Raw genomic sequence first — 20149 nt, 5'->3', positions numbered from 1 at the left:
ATCCTACAACTAAAAATGCCTGAAACACAAGAGAAGCAGTGCCTGTGTAGACATTCAGGTAGGTAGTCATGTTGGTCTGAAGCAGCAGAGCAACATTTGTGTCCAGTGGCACCTTTAAGACCAACAGAGTTTTATTCAAGGTGTAAGCTTTTGTGTGTGCACACACTTCTTCAGATACAATGAGTATCTGAAGAAGTGTGCATGCACATGAATGCTTATACCTTGAATAAAACTCTGTTGGTCTTAGTCATAAGACTAAGTTGTGAGATCTCAGCCCCATTGTGGGGTTTCTGGGTAATCCCAAACAACGTCATCAGGAACCTCTGCTTCAGCTAGGGTATTATGTAGCATTCACTGAAGAACTTAGGGCCTTTTTCAGTGTATTGATGGCTTCAATGATTTTGGGAGAGGGGTGCCCAGCAATCCCATACAACATTACCAGTGTCCTCTACCTCAGATACAGTGTTTTGTAAAAGGCCAGATGTCCTTCATCAAATTCTGAAGATTTTAAACTAGGCTGTATTTACGCTTGACTGCATCATCCGAGGTTGCTTGCCAATCCAGAGGTGAAGAGGAAGTAATCATGTGAAGGTAGAAGTGGGCAAAACTGTGGGGAGGAGAATCAAAGATGAGGGGAAGAGAAAAAAGTAGGTACAGTTGGCAGTGGAGCCAGAACAGAGGGAGGGAAAGCAGACAGAACACGCATGAAACTTCCTTATACTGAATCAGAACCATGGTCCATCAAAGTCAGTATTGGCTACTCAGACTGGCAGTTGCTCTCCAGGGTCACAGATTGAGGTCTTTCACATCATCTTGTTCTTTTAACTGGAGATACCAGGGACTGAACCTGGAACCTTCCTCATGCAAAGCAGAGGCTCCGCCACTGAGCCAGAATCCCTGGAAGGGCTGAAGCAAGCAAAGGAAAGGAACAGGGTTACCTACTGTGTGGAATTAGACAGTATAGAATTAGATAGTACCATTATAGACTGCAGATTAGGTGGTCACATTTTCTGATCTCCCTCACCCCCCAGTGTGCACATACATTCAAATGTTCCCTGTACATAATAGCATAGCAGGGAGAGACAAACACCAAATATTTATCTCTGATGTTCTACCTTGCTACAGTGAGGGAGCCAGTTTGGTGTAGTTAAGAACACAGACTCTAATCTGGGAGAACTGGATTTGATTCCCCTCTCCTCTGCATAAAGCCAGCTTGGGAGACCTTGGGTCAGTCACAGTTCTCTCAGAGCTGTTCTCTCAAGAGCAATTATCAGAGCTCTCTCAGCCCCAGGGGAGAGGAAAGAAAGTTGTAAGCCATTCTGAGACTCTTGAGGGATGGGCAAGGGTATAAATCCAACTCCTCCCCCTCCTCCTCCGCATGATTAGAGGGATGCAAAATGTGTGCCTCCCATCTGAAGTGATACAAGAATTCTACCAACTCGCTGCAAAACAAGAATTCTACCGTATCTACCATCCCATTCACTACAGAGATTCGAGCCCTACCTGATTTATTACTGTTCCATTGGGCCTGCAAGACGGAGCTATTCTGCCAGGCTTTTGGTTGAGGCAAGTGGGTGTCCTTACCCTACTGTTTATACCATCTGTTTGTCCTCCCCAACAGTGACTGTCATTTTACCATCCTGACTATTATATCGTGAGCCGATATATATGTTTTAATCTGTAAAATGTGCCTGCACCTCCTATGTTGTATTTTTATCTTATTGTCTCTCTTTTGATATTGTTTTATTATTGGGTTTTAATTGTTATTTATTCATGTCTGTAATTCGCCCTGAGCCCTCCCATGGAAAAGGGTGGAATATAAATCTACTAAATAAATAAATTTGTAATATGTAGACACGTGATCATCCCATTTCATAAAAACATTTCTTCCATCACACAATCTCTGAAGACCAGTCAACGTGTCTGACAAGATTAACGCTCCAGGAAAAATAGTCTGATCGGCATTCACTTGTACTAGAAACTCTTAAATCATGTTGCATTTTTTCTTCTTCTCACTCTTGCTGTTTTTACACATTTAAATCGAGCAAACACCAACTGTTTCATTCAATGTTCATCACAATGTATAAGGGATAGAAGATGTTTGTGAAGCCCAGTAAAAAGAACTTTGTTAAACCTTCCTTTCTTGCAGCTCCCCTGCTCTGCCAAAACTAGAACTGGAGTGGAATGGCTCACGCTATTGTATTCTGTGGGCTTATTCCTCATGTCTCATGGAGTTGTTCCATCATTTGTTTTTCAGATTGCTGGGCAAAGTTGTTTGCAGACTACCTCAAAAATAGGTAGCTGCCTGCAGTACAAGGGTATTGCCTCTGCAGTCCTTTTGAGATAACGTCCATTCTTTATTCATGCAGTTGTAAATAAGGCGAAGATGCTGTCAGCTGGTGTTGCAGAAGCGGTGTTGAAATTTCTCAGATCTGAGATGCCTCCTGTTCAGTTCAAACTGCTTGGAACGTTAAGAATGTTAATAGACGCGCAAGGTAAAAACAAACCATTCCCCCTGTTAGAGGATACAGCCTCTGTTCAGTCTTTGATCTGTTGCTAAGTTTCATACACAAGAAGAGAAGATTTTTTTAAAAATCTTTCCGATAAATTGGACCTTTATACAAAGCTAGGTAGAAGCGAACAGACGGTTAAAAACCTTGTTTTGTCTCCAGCTTTATTCACAAGTTTAAATGCTTGGTTTATTTGTATACCCCAGCAGCCTGGTCATGTGATGGATGTGTATGTGTATAATTCAGTTTCATGTTGCCTTCATAGTTCCCAGAATTCTTTCTTGTCTTGAGAAGTACAGTGAATTTATTAACAGATATTTCAGCACTTTCAAAAATATCATACACAACACAGTGACTGTTCCGGTAATAAAGACAGAGAGCAAAATGTAATTTAAAAAACTCAATCTTCTTGGCAATATTGTTTTCACTTGCTACCTGAAATCTCATATAGAATGTTTAAAAACTTTAATCATCAGTACAGTTGTAAATTTCATCCCTGCAACAAAAGGTATGGAAGTTTCTTTCAGGGATGGATAGTGCAATACCTTTGGTTGCATGCTGAGATTGTTATTTCCATATTTTAAAATAAATTGCCAGCCTTCACCATTTGATATAATTTTAGAAATAGGAGACTGCAAGGAAAAGAGACAAAACAATCATAAAAGAAGTTCACTTTATTATTAATTATCTCTCAATAACACTGCAAGATTTCTGAACACTGATCCAAATCCTTCCTGTTTCAGTGCAATGTATAGTCTGGAATTCCCTATGAGTTACTAAAACATTTATGTTAGCTTCTCTGAAAACCCTGACTCACTAGATATTCCCATGAAATACAGTATATTGAATACAGTAACTACCCATGGTTTAAACAAACATGCACTTAGATCTTAAAGTGCTGTGAACAGTTGCTACAGGACACTCAGATGTCCTCTGCCTCCTATCCAGGCAAGTGTGTGTGTGTGTGTGAGAGAGAGAGAGATGTAGCTTCCCACTTTTTACACTGTTTTTGCTATTCTTTCGGAACCTTAAAGGATGCTGCTGCAAGACTGTATGGTCCTTTTTTTAGGGGGGGCATCAAATCATAACAGACTTATGGTGCCCTTGTAGGGTTTGGTGGTCTCCCATCCACATACTAGCCAGGGCTGACCCTGCATTAGCTTCTGAGATCTGATGACACTGGGGTAGCCCTTTTCAGGTCCTAGCCCTTTTCTTCTCCTATGATCTACCTGCTCTCTGGCCTAAAATTGCCTTTCAAGCCATCTGTGTCTGTTTCTGGTGGGTGTACTCTTGGGGGAAGGTTCAAACCACATGCTGAATGTTTTAAGGAGGCTTGAAGTCAACAGCCTTAGAAGGATATAACTCTGTTGAGGGTGGCTCTGTTGACCCTGCACTTAAGAGTACCCTGTTATAGAATAAAATATGCCACCTTTATGTTGGGGGGAGCACTCAATATCCTCTCCCAATTCAATAACTACATTATGCTCTTCCTTCAGTAATCAAAGGTAAAATTTAACTAGTGCTTAAGGGGTAAGTCTGCCCTTCCCGCCCATATTTCCAACCACTATACTTATAGTTTCAGAAATTTGGTCTTTGGAATTTATGGATAATAATAAGTTTTTATTTATACCCCGCCCTCCCGGCCAAGACAGGCTTAGGCGGATAAATGTTTCATATTCAAGAGACAAGTACTGTGATATATCTTTATTTCACTACTAAACTCATGCTTTGAGAGTGAACAAGCTGGATGTTAAATTCAGTTTTGTTTTTTGGGGGGAGTTGGTATTTTTTTATTTATATGTGCATTTGTACATGTGTGTGTGAGTGTGTGTGTTCCTGGAAGTCATAGTGACCTCTGGTGACTGACCCCTACTGGGGGCCTGGAGGATATTCAGGGAGGTGGCTGAAGAATGCCTGCCCTCACCTCCAAACTGCTGATATTCCTAGGAGGTCTTCCATCCAAGTACTTGGCAGAATTGATACTGCTTAGCTTCCGAGATCTGATGAGATCGGACTTGCCTGGGCTATCTAGGTCAGGGAGATGTTAAATTCAGTTTTACAGAGTAGTGATGCCAGCTTTCCTGGAGAAAAACACCCTTCCCTTTTGAATAAGAGGCTTAGTGTGCAGGAATGGGCAGTTGAAGCATGGGCGTTAAATCCCTGTTAAAAGTTTCTCCAAGCCAGTTGGCAGCCTTATACGAAAGTATGTTGCTGAAGGTTTAAGGGAAACTTCCTTAGGAAACCTTTAAAGGTTTGAGGGAAACTTCCATCTCTTCTGTTTCACCCAGCATACAGAACCAAAGTGTGACCATGAGTGGTTGGTGCTCAGTCTCTGTTACAGGGTGAAATGGATTCTTCATCTTGCCTCACCCCTCTCTGTTTCCATTCTGTGAAAAGAAGATGATCTGGACCAGATTGTACCTCATTTTGATTCAGGAGGCAGCATCTTAACTGGCACTCATGGTGGAAAGGAGTTTTAGGCTGAAATAATCTGCATATGTTTCCACGACCAAGCCCCATTTAATTTAACATGTTGGGACTGGTTTCTAAGTAGACGAGCACAGAGCTGTGCTGAAAATCCCTACTGATCTGGCAGATCACATAAGCTTCAACTGCCATTTTTTCCTCTTCTTCTTCTTAGCACTTTCCTTGCTATTTAGTGTATTGAGCGAGAGTCTAAAAAATAAAAACTGCCCCTAATTACAACAGACCTCCCTTCTTACTGTCTGTAGCAGAAGCGGCTGAGCAGCTGGGGAAGAATGTAAAGCTGGTGGAAAGGCTGGTGGAGTGGTGCGAAGCCAAGGATCACGCAGGTGTGATGGGAGAGTCCAACAGACTATTGTCTGCTCTTATACGACACAGCAAATCAAAAGTGAGCAACGTTTTTAAATGAAAAAATAAAATGTATTTACCTTCCCACAGCTTTTGTGTTTGAGAGAGAGATCATTGTCATTCCAGTGTACAGGCAGGGAATCAAAGGCAGAGAGTTTGCCCAAAAACTCTCCTTTCAGTCTGTTATTACAGACTGGAATCTTATTCTGCCATTAGAGTCCAAGGGGTAGAGTGTTCAATGTGGATGGGCTGGAAGAGAACAGAGAGTGGATGGTTGTGATGAAAAAGAGACCCAACAGAAGAACAGAGAAATAATCAGCTGACAAGAGACATCAAGAAACTAAAACTGGTCCAAAAACAGTTAAGGTCCAAGTCTAGCTGCAGACTGAAGGTTAACTGGGAAACAAAATAACATTGTGAAGGCAGTTGGTTATACTCCGTCTTTGAGATACCTTTATGGCATCTTCAAGACAAGGAAATGGAAAAGCCAAAGGTTTCTATGACATAGTTTCCCTTTCTCTTCTGTCCAGCTACTGTGGAGGCCTTCCTCTTCCGTGGTGCTTCTTCCTCTGCTGCTAACACTTCCACATGTGCAAGATCAGTGTTTTTCAAGGAGCCCTTTATGTACACACAATTGCTAGCAGCAAAGGACACGAGTACCACAACAGAAGAAACTCTGCAGTGGACAGAGAAAAGTGTAAGGGGAATGTAACAGAATGCAAGCCTTGGTTTATTCACATGAGTTTTATGATCAGGAAAGTTGTAGTAATAAAAACAAATATTGTAAAGGTATCAGTTCAATTAGGTTGCCCAAAATTCTGTTGGCTAGTTTGGTTTCATCATTTCAAAACTATTGTAAGATTGTGCTAGAGTTGAGTTGGTTCGTGGCTGTTCTGCTTGTCCTTCGTCATCAAGAAACTTAACTGTGTGCATTAAAATAAGCACAGTGCACACTTTGGAGGCTCCCCAATATTCTTAGCAGCTTACATGGCCCCAGGTTCAAGGAAATGTGTATACAGCAAAAGAGTCATGGCTGCTTGAGTAGAACCCACCTGCACCAAAGACAGAAGGGGTCAACTCAGAGTGTTGAACTAAGACCATGGAGATTCAGATTCAGAGCCCTGCTTGGCCATAAAGCTCCCTGGATGACCTGGGGCCAGTCATTCTCCCTCAATATCATCTGTGTGCCTGGGGTATTTTTGAAGATAAAATGGAGAGGTAAGAACCCCATAAGGCATCTTGAGCTCCATGCAGGAAGGGTAGGATAAAAATGTGATAACTGGAAGATACAATCTGCACAGTTCATCCTGAGCATACAGATTATCTGTTAGGGAAGGCAAAGAGACACTTGGACTGATTTTAGTACCCCCTTCTTTCCTCTAGCATAACAGGAAATGTGTGCTGTTGGGACTGACGGTTATCTGGGAATAAATCCCCACAATGTATCCAGTCATAGCCCAGCTCTCCTTCTGGGAGATGAACAAAGCTCCAACCTTCCGTTTGCTCAAGCCCCCCCGCTTTTTTGCATGCAAAAAAAAAATGTGATGACATGATTTTGTTAAATACTTTCTTGGAATATAAATGAATTTACGTGCACTTTAATGGGTTTTTAACTAGTGACTGGAACAAGAAAGGGAAGCACAAAAGGACTTGTTTTTGTTGTATTTTCTTTTACTCAAAGAAAATAGATTCAGGTGGGTGGTAGCTGTGTGGGTCTGAAGCAGCAAAACAAAGTTTGAGTCCAGTGGCACCTTTAAGACCAACAAAGTTTTATTCAAGGTATAAGCTTTCACGTTCAAGCACACTTCCTCAGATACAGTGAGGAAGTATCTGAGGAAGTGTGCTTGCACACAAAAGTGCTTATACCTTGAATAAAACTTTGTTGGTCTTAAAGGTGCCACTGGACTCTTTGTTCTGTTCATTTTACTCAGTCACCTTATTCACATCCTGAATGTCAGATCCACCAAGGGCATGGTATCAAAATGAATTGCCTGAACTCAAGCTGCAAAATAAATGTAATTGATGTTTATGATTATCAGAGTTGCAGATAGCTATTTCTGTGTCTCCAGCAGTGGCAACGAAAGAATATTTGTGCTTAAAGAGCTCTTCTTTCCTTCTCCTTTTTCTCCTTGGTTGTTATCTCCAAAACCTTGGATCCCACAGATCTATTCTGCTAAGGGCAGTGCCTTCTTCTTGCACAAGGAAGCTAACTGCAGGGTTGGGAAAGAACATTCACAGCAGCTCTGTCATCTCAGAAAAATAAGGTGGATAAATAGACCAGCCAGTGACACACAGCACTGTTTTGACTAATGGATACAAGAGGAGCAAACCTTTAAAGTGTTTGTGTAGGGGTTTAAATTGTATATTTACTGTTATTTTGCGGCTGATGTGTTGGATTCCAATACGGAAGGGGTGTACCACCACTCCCAGAAGGGCTGTTCAACACATATTCGAGCTTAAACAGTGTGTCAGAAAAGTGAAACTATAAATCCAAAGAGGTTCTTCCTCTCACACAAGAGGTTGTACACAAGCAGCAGTGTGGGAACTGCTTAGTCATACCTGCCTCTTGCTGTACTGCCTGAGCTCTTGCACACATTTTGTGACACAGCACTAATGGATAGTGTCTTGCTCACCATCAATGGTATGTAGTTAGCAAAGTGGTCCATTTTGTTTATGTGTAGTGTATTGCAGTCTTCATTCAGTTCCGTAATAACTTTATTTTACTTTATTTTAAAAGGATGTAATTAGGACCATTGTTCAGAGTGGTGGCATTAAGCACTTAGTTACCATGGCAACTAGCGAACACGTAATAATGCAGAATGAAGCTCTTGTCGCTTTGGCACTAATAGCAGCTTTAGAATTAGGTGAGTATCCCAATGGTCAGCGCTTCTTAATGGTTTCAGGGTGAATTACATTCAGCATCAGGGCAAGTTTCCACAATTATATGTGCATGGTCAAATAATGGGAAAGTGGTGCGCCTGTATACAAGTAGCGGAAAGTAGAATTTGCCACTATTGTCGAAGAAGGGTAAACAAAGCTAATGTCTGCTTGCCCTTTCAGAATAGCTGTCATTTGTTTGATGGTGAGGTTAGGGGGTGGATTCCGCAGATCCATTATGCTAGCAGTGATGCTTTCCTCTTGCCTCAGAGAAAAACTTCTTTGCGCTGAAGGAAAGCATTGCCACTAGCAGAACAGATTAGTCATTTTTGCACGGACAGGAGGGACAGTTTTTGCTCTCTCTGGGCATGTCCCCCCTGTTCCCCAGGGGGTGTTTTGGGCTGGAGTTTGGGGGGAGGGCAGGGTTGGAGAAACTGCATTCCAGTGATGGAAATCATTCAATGAGTGGAAGCTTTTTGGCAGGATCCAAGGATCATTGTGTTGGGCAATCTCAGTGTGGCTTTTGGGCTTAATATTATATACGGAAAAGCACCTTTGGAAGAGTGCTGTGGAGAGAAGTGGTGGGAAGGGACATCTCACCCTTTGTCCACCAACCCATATCTGGCTCTATTCTTATGCTCCCCAGCATCTAGCCCCTCCACCACAACCCCAGCCAAGAAATTTCAAATATGTGTTTTCAAGGGCAGATATGCAGTTTGAATCCCAGACTAGTTGTCCAAAGGGTATTGTCTCTTATCCACCCTGCCCTGTGCTTTTAATTAAACTATTTTATAATTTTAAATATATGTTTTAATTGCTCATGTGTTTTAATGTTTGCTGCCTTGTGGACCCTGATCAGGTGGAAAGGAAGCACAAAAACATTTTAAATAAAACAAACATTCCAAACTGAGTTTAGTTGCCACTTCTCATGACCACACCTTCATTCTGACAAAAACCCAGTGACCCCTCAAAGTTAATGGGAGAGCATGTTACATGTAGAGAAGTTAACTTGTCTATGTTCTTCTTTCTTCTCGCCAATACAAAAGACCTTACATTTGTCCCTAATCCCACTGTATGCCCCTTTCAGCACAATTATGGGTCTTTCATTTGGTTAGCGAAAAGAAGGTAGTAAAACTTAAATGCTTAAAAGTTTCAGTACAATTGTGTAGGATCTAAGTTTAAAAGTTGGCCCACTTTTTAACAGCAGAAGGCATCAGTGCTTCCATAGGTCACCCACAATGTAGAAAGTAGGTTGCTCGTGCAGATTTATAGCATCCATTTTGTTTGGATTCACAGCCATGGCTGAAAAGGATTTGGAAAGTGCCCAGCTAGTGCAAATTCTACACAGGCTGCTGTCAGATGAGAGGAGTGCGCCAGAAATCAAATACAATTCCATGGTACTGATCTGCGCTCTTATGGGATCAGGTGAGTATTCTTTTTTAAATGACTGGGCCCTCTGAAAACTGAAGGGCACTGGCCTGTGAAGAAAGGATATGCCTTCTTGTAGGATGTGAGGATACTGGCCTTCTTGCTGAGTAAAAGGGGCAGTTGAAAACAGTAGGGTTTAGTCGCAAGGTGAGCTTGAGAATCTAGTCCCCAAGCCTACTCAAAGGAGAGCAAACCTGCATCTATGACTGTTCAAGCCTTAATTTGCTGTTCCACTCACATGGTGACACACTCTGGTATGTGGTGAATCTCCAAACCAGCTGAAAATGCTTTAGAGTCCCACATTGGAGGGCCACAGTCGCTTGGTTTAGAAGTAACAAACAGCAGTCAAAAAGTACAAGTTACACTAATTAATTTAACGGAAGTGTGAGAAAAGAATGCATGAGCCCAGTCCAACACACAGTAACATTATTGTCAATCCATTCATGGTCTGTATTAAAAACAAACAAGCAAGCAACACAGATCCCGTGAATTTAGGGGGAGGTATCTGTGAATTTCCTGCATTGTGCAGGGGGTTGGACTAGATGACCCTGGAGGTACCTTCCAATTCTATGATTCTGTTATTTAAAATGTCCACATTCTGCATTCAAAACAAAGTGTGCTTGGTTGGACTCAGACTCTTGTTCCATCAACACATGAAGCTGAAATATGCTGTCAGTCACTCTGACTGACAGTGGCTCTTCATGATCTTAAGTAGGGGTCTATCACATCACTACTACTTGATTCTTTAACTGGAGATGGTGGGAATTGAACTAGGGACATTTGGCACACAAAGAAGCTGTTCTACCACTGAGCCACAGCCCTGGCCAACCTACTGCCACCTTTACAACAAGGACCTAGAACTAAATGCTTTCTAAAATTAGTATCCATGTTCGCACACGTAAAACACCAGGAACTGCAGCCAGCTCTGTTGCCAGTAAATCAGTTCTTTAGCTATTCCACATGACCATTGCTAGCTTTGCAGGAACCCCTGAAGGTCTGACACATTTCAGTTAGAATCAGAATAATTCAGAAGTGTGGCTAGCAATAAAATATTTCACATACCACTCTCGTAGCATTGTGGTTTGCAATAAATTATCTTTAAAGGTGGGTGTGAAGGGGAAGTAGAATTGATTTTTGTCAGGCAGTGTCCTAAATAGGATATCCTCAAAAGTAGGTTATCAGTTTCTCAGCTTGCAGGTCCTTGCTGCTATTCTTTGTTACTACAGGAAGAGGTGTTTGGTAACTTAAAAATAATGACTATTTTTTAAAACAAGGCATTCTCTATCAGAAAGGCTGCAGGCCACCTTTCTGACTGGTTGAGCTGTTCGTCTTAGCCAGTACTGTCTTGCATTCTTGATAAAGGATTCTTCTATAGAGAAAGGGTGTGGGGGGGGGGTGTCATTTCTTGCTGCCTTTGCCCTGGTGAATTAGAAGCCTTCCTCTTCCAACAAAGTCCTTATGTTGACAGAGGATAATAGGAAATGTAAATGTGTACGTAACTTGAAGGGGGAAGCAAAGCTTTCATGCCAGTCACAATCCTTACTCTGTGTGGGAAGAAGGGAAGGAATGGCCCAAAATGGCAGCAGCTGAGCTGATCCAGTTTGCCACCAGAGCCCATCAATACCCTAGAAGGAACACCTGCTCTAGATATCCATCTGCCTTGGAAGGGGGAGGAAGCATGTGCTTTCTCCAGCAGAAGAGCCCGGAGCTGAAAAGCAGTTTGCATTACATTCTTCAGTAGCTAAGAAGGTCTTTGGCCTTAGCATTTTGTTGTTTCTTTTAACAGTCACCTAGGAGGAAGTTAGAATGTCCTGGTTGACTGGAAGCAGGGTGAACAGGGAGTTGGGGGAGGAAAACAAGCATCTTAAAGTTTGTTACAAGGAAAACGTCTCTGTAGGCAGCCGTTGATTAGAAACAGGTCTGTTGTTCAGGAACCATTTGTGGGTTTCCGTGCCACTGCTGGTACCTAAGCAAGCCCCAGTAGAATACAGATTGTGTTTACCTAGAATCTGCTTCTGCATGGGATCACTTGCAGCTACTGCCTGAAGCAGCCTTCCCCCCACCCCAACCCTGGTCATTAAACTTGCAGCTGCATTAGCAGAATTCAGGAAGTACTCAGAACACAAATATTTGAGCACCCATGATGGTGTTTTTCCCCATTCTTCTCTTGTTGATACAGTGTCATTGCTACTCTCGCCACTAAGAGAAGCCTGCGTGGATTGCGCCATCTTGTAAATTGCAGAACTCAGTGCATGACTTTCCTTCCCAATACCCACTCCACATGCTTTTGACTAATACTGAATAGTGAAGCAATGTGACGTTAGAGAAAGCTGCATCATTGACTCGAGTCTTCAGCTGCTTTTTTTAAAGACATTGAGGTCCAGAATAGCAAAGAGGAGGGATGAACTGCTTGCATTCTGTGCAAAGACAAAAATGTGTACAGCTGTCTTCTCCCAGCCTTTCTCATTACAAAGGGGAAAGTCCACTAACATTTCTTTTGGCACACAGGGATTGTTGTCTCTCCCCCCCCCCCCCCATTACCTCACACAGCAGCTTGTGTCACTTTTAGAAACGCCCTTTTGCTGGTAAAGAAGCTGCAAAAGCCTGACTCTAAACTCCATTCAGCCTTTTGGAAGAACGTGACCTGACTTTAGCACTTTCACCTCCCCACTTCCTATATGTGAATCCCATTACATTCACTAAGGTGAGGCTAACATTTATGGATAATTCTAAGATTCCAGGAGGTCCAATGAAAAATGGTAGGTATGGCCTTGTTCATCTGTGACAGCAAACCCAGAAAGCAGTCTTGGTGATGCTTCATCAGTTTCAGAGAGTCCGTTGCACGCTAGTCTGTTGCAGGAAAACAGAAGGTCAGTGGCAAGTTGATCTTTAATTCTGGCATAAGTTTAGTCAACAGATGACTTCATGAGATGCATAGGAGATCTGACTCACAAAAGCTTATGGTAGAATAAGCTGTTTGTTTTTAAGGTGCCGTTAAACTTTTTTGGTTTTGTGATGCCTGAATGGAACAACAGATGTATCGAACCAGACACTTTTACACAGCTTGTGTCAAGAGTTCATAACCATGGTCAGCATCCTTTCCTCAAACAGTGGAAATGAGGATGATGGTGACTGAAGGCACCCTGTTGGCTTTGGCAGCTTCACTAGTGTCAGGAAACCAACATTCTCCTAAGAGACTCTTTAAGAATTTAGTTTATTTTTACCCCCGTTCTGTTAGCTATGCTGACTCCCGAAGAGTCAAGAAAACATACACTAGTCAAGAAAACAAGTCAGCCTCAGACACAAATCAGCAACAGCATGTAATCAATACATTATTTTAGATAGTCTGTACTAAAATCTGTCAGTAGAGAGGCATTTAAAGGCTAGTAGAAGAAAGATAGATTTTGGCTTTTACATTAAAGATAGACCAATGAAGTGTCTGGGCAACAGGGAGTGTCTTTGCCTGATGCCATAAACTTGAAGTGTTCACCACTAGGTGCATAGATGCAATGAAGGAATTTGAGTCAACGTGCCACAACAGTTAAGGCCCTGCTGTTCACTGAATTTGTTATATCTACTGCAATATGGAGAAGGGTTAGTTCAAAGTTTTGCCTTTTCTTTGCCTGTCCTGTCTCTTCATAGGGGAGGAGAGGTTGGCACAGCAAACTGGAATTCTCAGTAGTTGCTTTCCCCTTGTTTAGACTGCATGAAAGTAAGACAGAGGTGGTACATAGCAAAGAAAAGGATGTTATAAATGGCATCTCTCACCTCCCTTTCATGGCGTGCTGATTCATTCACACCACAGGCTCTTTTTCACACATGTACAACACCTTTCTAGCACGGCATTAGGAACCTTCATAGGCACCTAGGCAACATTTCACCTCCCAGAGTTACAGACCTCACATGTCACCCATGCATTACAATATGCACATCTTTCAGGATCCAGTCAGCACTGCTCATCTGTCCCTGCCCTCTTTTGGAGAACTGCAGTGCTGAAAATCTATTGGTGCAACACTGGAGCAGAGCTGGATTCTACCTGGAAAGGATGCAAGGGTGTGAAAAAGTTGCCTCAAGTTGGGAGGCCCCAAAAGCATGGTTTTATTTTTCCCAATAGCCACTACTGGCTCTGGGGTTTGTATTTACAAAAACCTCCATTCATTTCAGCCTCCCTGGAAAACCCCAGACAAGAGCAGCTGTGTGTAGAAAGGCTCAGCAGGAAAGTAACCATCTTGCTTCTGTTTGACAGAACTCCTTCACAAGGAAGTGCAGAGCCTGGCCTTTCTAGATGTCGTATCAAAACTCCGCAGCCACGAGAACAAAACGGTCGCCCAGCAGGCTTCCCTCACAGAGCAGAGACTCGCCGTGGAGAGCTGAGGAAGGGTACCCCCTCCCCGTTCCACATCGTATCTCATCACGGATGTCACCTGCGTCCCGTCCAGCTGCTCCCCCTGCTTCGTTTCCCCCCACCCTGTGTCACTTGTGCATGTATGTAACATTCCCACACAGTTCAAACTGCTGTAGGTACCTGTCCAAATAAGATTTCTAAAAACCTATAGCTGATTGTCATAACACAATCCTGTCTCTCACAAACCACCAAGTGTACACACACGTACACATAGTCTCCAGCCCTGTCGTTTTACCTGTATTCTCGTTGCTTGGGCCACATAGTAGAATGTGCATGTTGTAGACCTATAATACTGTAAAGTGGTACTTCCATTGATGACACCTGCCCTCATTCCCCCTAACTCCGTAACCGTGTACTGCTAACTTAGGGACAAAACAGGAGGCAGCGAGACCAGGCTGGACTGCCTGTGAGGGGAGATTTTAGAGGGGGGAAGGGGAAGCACCTTCTTTGGGGGTGCTTTAGAAACAAAAAACAAAGGGATAAGTGAAGGAGGTCTTGCTGCTCATTCACTGGTCTTGCCTATTAATGTCAACCCCATGGTACCTAGAGGTAACAAATAAATTCCAGCGCTCTCACACTTTACCCGGTGGTTTGTCCTTTTTCATAACGTTTGTAACTTAGAGGAGCGGTGGTGGTGGTGAAGTTACCTTCCAACACCAGCTTACAAGACTTGCAGACTGTGTGGTTGGTATAACTCATCCTTAAACCATTTGAAACTGATACAGACACGTTCACGTGGCACAATCCTTCCTCTAGACTGCTCTTCAGAAGGCAAGCTGGTTTCTCATGCAGTCTTTTGTGCTTGCAGATCTCAACTGGTTCTTAACTGCTAGGCCTTTTCTTTGCAAGCAAGTACCCAGCCTCTGCTTGAAAACCTCACAGTAAGGGCAAGCCTACTGCCTGCCTAGGTGATTGGCTCCATTCTCCAACTCAGATCTCCATTCCTGTAATTTAAACTCATTAGATCCAGTCTTACCTTCTGGAGCAGCAGCAAACAAGTCCTTGCCCCTTTCAATGCTGTAGTCCTTCAGGTATTTGTCTCCTTTCAATCTGAACATATCCACTTCCCTTAAGGGGCTTTCCCCAGAACTCTTCCTTCATTGCCGTTTCCTGATACCTTCCGATCTGTTTATATTCCACCTGGAGTGTGATACCCATGCAAGATGCCAAACTTCACTTGTGATCTGACTGGCGTCCAATAGAGTGAACTTATTACTCATTTGTCATGCTTGTGTTGGTGGTGGAATGTGCTATCAAGTTGAAGCTGACTTACGGTGACCCCAGAGGGTTTTCAATGCAAGAGATGTTCGAAGGTGGTTTGCCATTCCCTGCCTCTTTGTCTCAACCCTTGTATTCTTTGGTGGTTTCACACCCAAATCACTAGATATGGCCAACCCTGCTTAGCTTCTAAGATCTGATGAAATCAGGCTGGCTTGGTCTCCCTAGGTCAGGTATGCTTGCATTAAGGCAACCTAAAAATCACATTTGCCATTTCTGCCACTGCATCGGACTACTGATGTGCATTCAGCTTGTGATCAATTGCAATCCTGGAATTCCTTCCACGTGTGCTACCGCAGCACTTCAGTTAGCAGAGGCTGATTTTCTCTGTCAGCTATTACCTGACCGTGCTGCTTAAGCAACCAGTTTAATTTTGACCAGAACCACTTCGTACACTGGAGATTGAAGGCTGTAGCAGTAGTCAAATAGTCCCAGACATCACGCAATTTTATTTATAAAACTGTAATTAACTAACAAATTGCATATAAAATGATTTACTTTAAGTAAATACAGAATACTGCACAACTAGTAAAACTATATTGTCCATCATAAATGTATTAAAACATTCCTAAAAATTGCATCTATTAAAAATAAAATACAAAGAGCATGACAAAGACCACTTTCAATACCTTAAACACCAAAAAGTTGTGTTGACTTTCATGTATGAGTCCAATTACATCCACCAAAACCTGCATGGGCTACAATACATCAAAATTCTGATGTGAGGGCGGATGATCACTAAGCCAAAGCGGGGTGGGGGGGAGGAACAAACCTGTCCATATTTGGACTGAAAGTGACCAACCAGCAATGAAACAAAATCTCAGTCAAAAGTGTACTGGCATGCACTTCTGTTATAATAACACTTTCCATCAGTAAGTTTAATTGGCTTTTACAATCAATTTTGCAATTTACAAGATTCTCTTGACACAGGAAGATACATTCATATAAAAAGAAACAACACACTGGTAAATACAGCAAGTGCCTTTCACTGTGACGTGCAACAGCTTAGGGAAAGAGAGTCACTTGGAAGTAAATAAGCATTTTATTGTATTGCGGCAAGGCAATATAGAACCCGTCCCCCCTTTCTCTGGAGCAGAACAAGTTGTTCAGGCTCGTCTTTGCTAAAGCCGCCTACAATGGATGCACTTAGACACTTAAAAGGTACAGTTTATTGTCACCATTCATACTGGAAGAAGCATCTACAGTGCTTCAGTAGTTCTGATCCTTAGTTTAATTAGGCATTCAGCTTTATCAGGTACACATACGCACAGAAAAACACGTTTTCCCTTCCCACACCCTACCACGTGCCCTACAGTTTCATTCAAGCTCTCTGCAGTAACCTAAACACAACCCTTACACTGGTAAGGCCATTCTTGGCAATTCCATAGAGTACTGAAGTGCATTACTTCTCTTCCCCGTACAACATTTTGCAAACAATATGAGGCACCAAACATGGAAGCAAAACTACAGCAGACCAGCCCAAGGTCAATACTTGTCCAAGCCAAAGATCCTGTTGCTATGATAAAGGATTAAGCTTGTACACCTTCCCTCCTCCCACCATGCCGTTTGTGAGGTGGATAAACACATGGATGCCTGACACAGAGAAGCAAGAATGGCTTCTCTGTGATTCCACTCTATACATGGGTAGATCTATCTTCTCCATGCTTCAGGGGGTGGAAGGAGGCAGCAGTATCTTCACCCTGGGCAAATCTCTGAACAAGACTGAAACCCACTGGGAGGGACCAAAAGACAGAACTCCAAAATGGTGACGATGCTGCCCAATTCCATCTGCTCACCTTCAGTACAAAGATATTATGGCTCTCAAGTTCTTCTTCAGCTCGTTTTAAGTAGAGCCTTAGAAGAGCTCTGCGGCTGCCGCAACATCTCTCCCCCTGCTGTGGGAGGGAGGAAGACTGATCTGTTTCTCCTCACTCCCTTTCCCAGAGTCTGGAACACTGTTGTGTTTGTGTTCCAGTTGGCAGGATTGCTGGGGCTTGGTGTTCTGCCTGGCTGCCAGGCACCCCAGGAGAAATACATGTCACAGCAATCCTAGGCACTGCAAAAGAAGATGAGGCAGCATTTCAGATGTGGAGGGGGGCGGGGAGAAAGAGAGACCATATCTCCCAGAGCAGGAAAAGGAATTGAGGAAGAGAACGCTAGCCTCCAGAGCCTGCACAGCCACCAGTGTCACAGCGGAGAGGAGAAGAGAAGAGGGTGATCAGCAACCACAAGCTGCCAAAGTAGGGCTGGGGTTAGAGATAACTTACACATTGGGACTGACAATTACCAGGCAATTTAGAAAACTGTTTATTTGGCAGGGGGTGGAATAAGAGTATTTTCCTGAGTATTGTCCTTTCCCCCCCTCTAATTCCTGGTCCACTCAAAACTGATCCCCAGGAAAAGCACTGAATACTTTAAACCCCTTGCCTACTCACATATCAGCACATCACCAATAAGTCGTAGAGGTGATAATTCACAATTTCAATGCAACACCTTCTACCAAAAAGCTCTGCATTTCACACTTGCCTCTAGGGGAAAAAGCAACCTCTGGGGCTGTGTGTCAACATACCCTTGGGCAGGAAGACAGATTTGTGTATATTCATACATATTGCATTCGTACTTTATGTAATTTAGGATTCTAACAACAGCCCATAAGCTTCAGCAAGCTGGATGTTAGACAGCTGAAGAAACTTGACAGCATGTGCTCAGCACAGACTGTGTTCGCTGAAAGAACGTGTTGCCCTTGTTAGGTAAGCTGTGGGAGCTTCCAGTAGGGACTGAGCACCAGTCCTCAAACCACGTGTGCCCCAAAATGACCCTGCACCTCTCATCCCCCACCGTTCTGCAAAGCGGAAGGGGCTGCATCGCTGAACCACACAAGGTCTATCAGGCCTCCGCTGGAATTGCCAGCCGTGTGCTTTCTCCTGTGAGCTTCAGCAGTTTAATTTTTGTTTGTGGTGCTCCTATGAAACATTCAGGGATCGTTTTAAAAGCACCAGGCTCCTAAGATCCATTTTACACAGGTTTTTCAGGGTACCTCTTCTGTATAACACACTGGCATGGCACTAAAGCAAGTTTCCCTGAAAGAACTATCCCTGGAGATTCTTGGGAAGAGCAGAAAGAATGTGGTGACTCTAGGCGTTCTCAGTCCCAGCTACAGATGCACTTAACATTAAGCCCCATTAGCAGGAAGGAAAGAGCAGACCATCCTGTTCATCTACAAACAGCCTTTGCCTTTGGTATGTGTGGCTGGTGAAGAGCCAGCCTCATTATCAGGACAATACTGAGCGAGAAGAAGCAGAGGAAGCTGCAACAAAGCAGGCAAAAGGAAGAGTTAAGTAAACTTTAGAAGCGGTTCTTGAAGGAACAAATTAAATCTGCAGTTTTTCTCAACCAGTTTTGTTAAGCTGCACTTCTGCCTTGCAGACACTAGATGCCAGGCTACTAAAGCATTCCAGGCTCGAACCAATGGAGCCGTAAAGCTCTGTTTTTACGTTTTAAAATGAATAGGCAAACTCACATTGTACATCCCTTCTCAGTATAAATAATACATTTAGGATGATTCATAATCCTGCACAAGGATCAGTTCACTGGCATGCTATTACGTACATTACAACAATTATTTACACTCTCCGGATGGAACCTGGCTTGTACAGGTCCCAAGTCTTGATTTCACAACACATGTATTAACAGCATCTTATTGTGAAGGTCTCAGAAAAGTATCAACCAAAAAGTTTCCACTGCTTTGAACAAGACTAGTAAGGACAGGAGCAGGGAGGCTTCAAACAAGAGTGGTTGATTAAAAACAAACTCAGTATTTCTAAACATTGTGGGGACTTTTAAACAACAGCAAAATTCTAAATCTCCCTTCTAGCACAGTTCTGTACAAAATTAGTGGGCACAGCCTGGAATAATGCCGCATAAAACGGTACCATTAATTCATCTGCTCACATTAACTAACTGGTCAAGGAAGCAAATGCGAGATGGACTGCACCATATAAATATTGCCCTGACAATAGAGGGAGCTTGTGGGGGTCTGGGAAAAGATCCCATCACTCCACAGCCTTAAAAAAAAAAAATCACACATGCCAGGCAAATTCTAAGGTACATCTCCAACAGTTCCAAGCAAGGTAGCAGGCAACCCATGCCAAAATTTGAATTCATTTGTGGCTTCTTGAGCTTGAATCTTTTTCTGACTTTCAAACAAGTCTCCCTAGAAGACAATGTAAAGGTGTACCAATTTTGCATCAGCTGTTTGGAAACAGTATTGGTCGTGAACAGGCAAAGAACAAACGGAACGGGAACTGGTGGGTGGAGGTAGGAATGGTTGGGAGTGGGACCAATTTCAACACCTAAACATTTGGCCATGAATCTGATGCACAGAGACCTGACTTGGGCAGTCTGCAGAACCCATGCCTCTTCACAACTGATATTAGAAAACTGCATCAGAAGAGCAGCTGTTAGCCACAATAGGGAAAAGACACAGGCAGAATGCTATCCCTACCTGGGCAAAAAGTTTGATCAGAACTTTGAGTTATATATGGGGAGATCTCCAATGTCATGTGCAGTTTGGCTCAAACATAAATAGTTCCCTTCCCACTGAACAGAATTCTCCTCCATGATCCTCCTTGAAGTTCTCCTTCCTTAAAGAGAATACAAGAAAACAAGGCGGAAACAATCCTTTCGGAAAGGACATTATTATTTCTTGTGTTTGGCAATGGAGTTCACGAGTCTGCTTGCCCTCTGGCTGTCTTATTCTGCCCTCCCTGTTCAGATTCTCCTGCATTTGGTCCTGATTGAAAATATCTTTTTCCTGGAA

The 20149-nt window shown here is 43.0% G+C and overlaps 1 protein-coding gene across 9 annotated transcripts in view; it reads left to right on the top strand.

Moving 5' to 3' along the window:
• RAP1GDS1 (Rap1 GTPase-GDP dissociation stimulator 1) overlaps positions 1-14634 on the top strand; it is a 144135-nt gene extending 129501 nt beyond the window's left edge. For 7 of the 9 annotated variants that reach the window (XM_060247021.1, XM_060247020.1, XM_060247016.1 and 4 more), the window contains 5 exons: positions 2370-2495; positions 5243-5382; positions 8080-8206; positions 9516-9644; positions 13894-14634. In XM_060247021.1, the coding sequence (XP_060103004.1) occupies positions 2370-2495; positions 5243-5382; positions 8080-8206; positions 9516-9644; positions 13894-14021 (650 nt within the window). In that variant the 3' untranslated portion in view covers positions 14022-14634. The remainder of the gene's footprint in view (positions 1-2369; positions 2496-5242; positions 5383-8079; positions 8207-9515; positions 9645-13893) is intronic. The other 2 variants (XM_060247022.1, XM_060247017.1) reach the window with 1 other exon arrangement.
• The last annotated feature ends 5515 nt before the right edge of the window (positions 14635-20149 follow it).

Source organism: Heteronotia binoei, chromosome 9 (assembly GCF_032191835.1).
Source record: "Heteronotia binoei isolate CCM8104 ecotype False Entrance Well chromosome 9, APGP_CSIRO_Hbin_v1, whole genome shotgun sequence".
NCBI lineage: Eukaryota > Metazoa > Chordata > Lepidosauria > Squamata > Gekkonidae > Heteronotia > Heteronotia binoei.
This window is presented reverse-complemented; position numbering and strand designations above follow the sequence as displayed.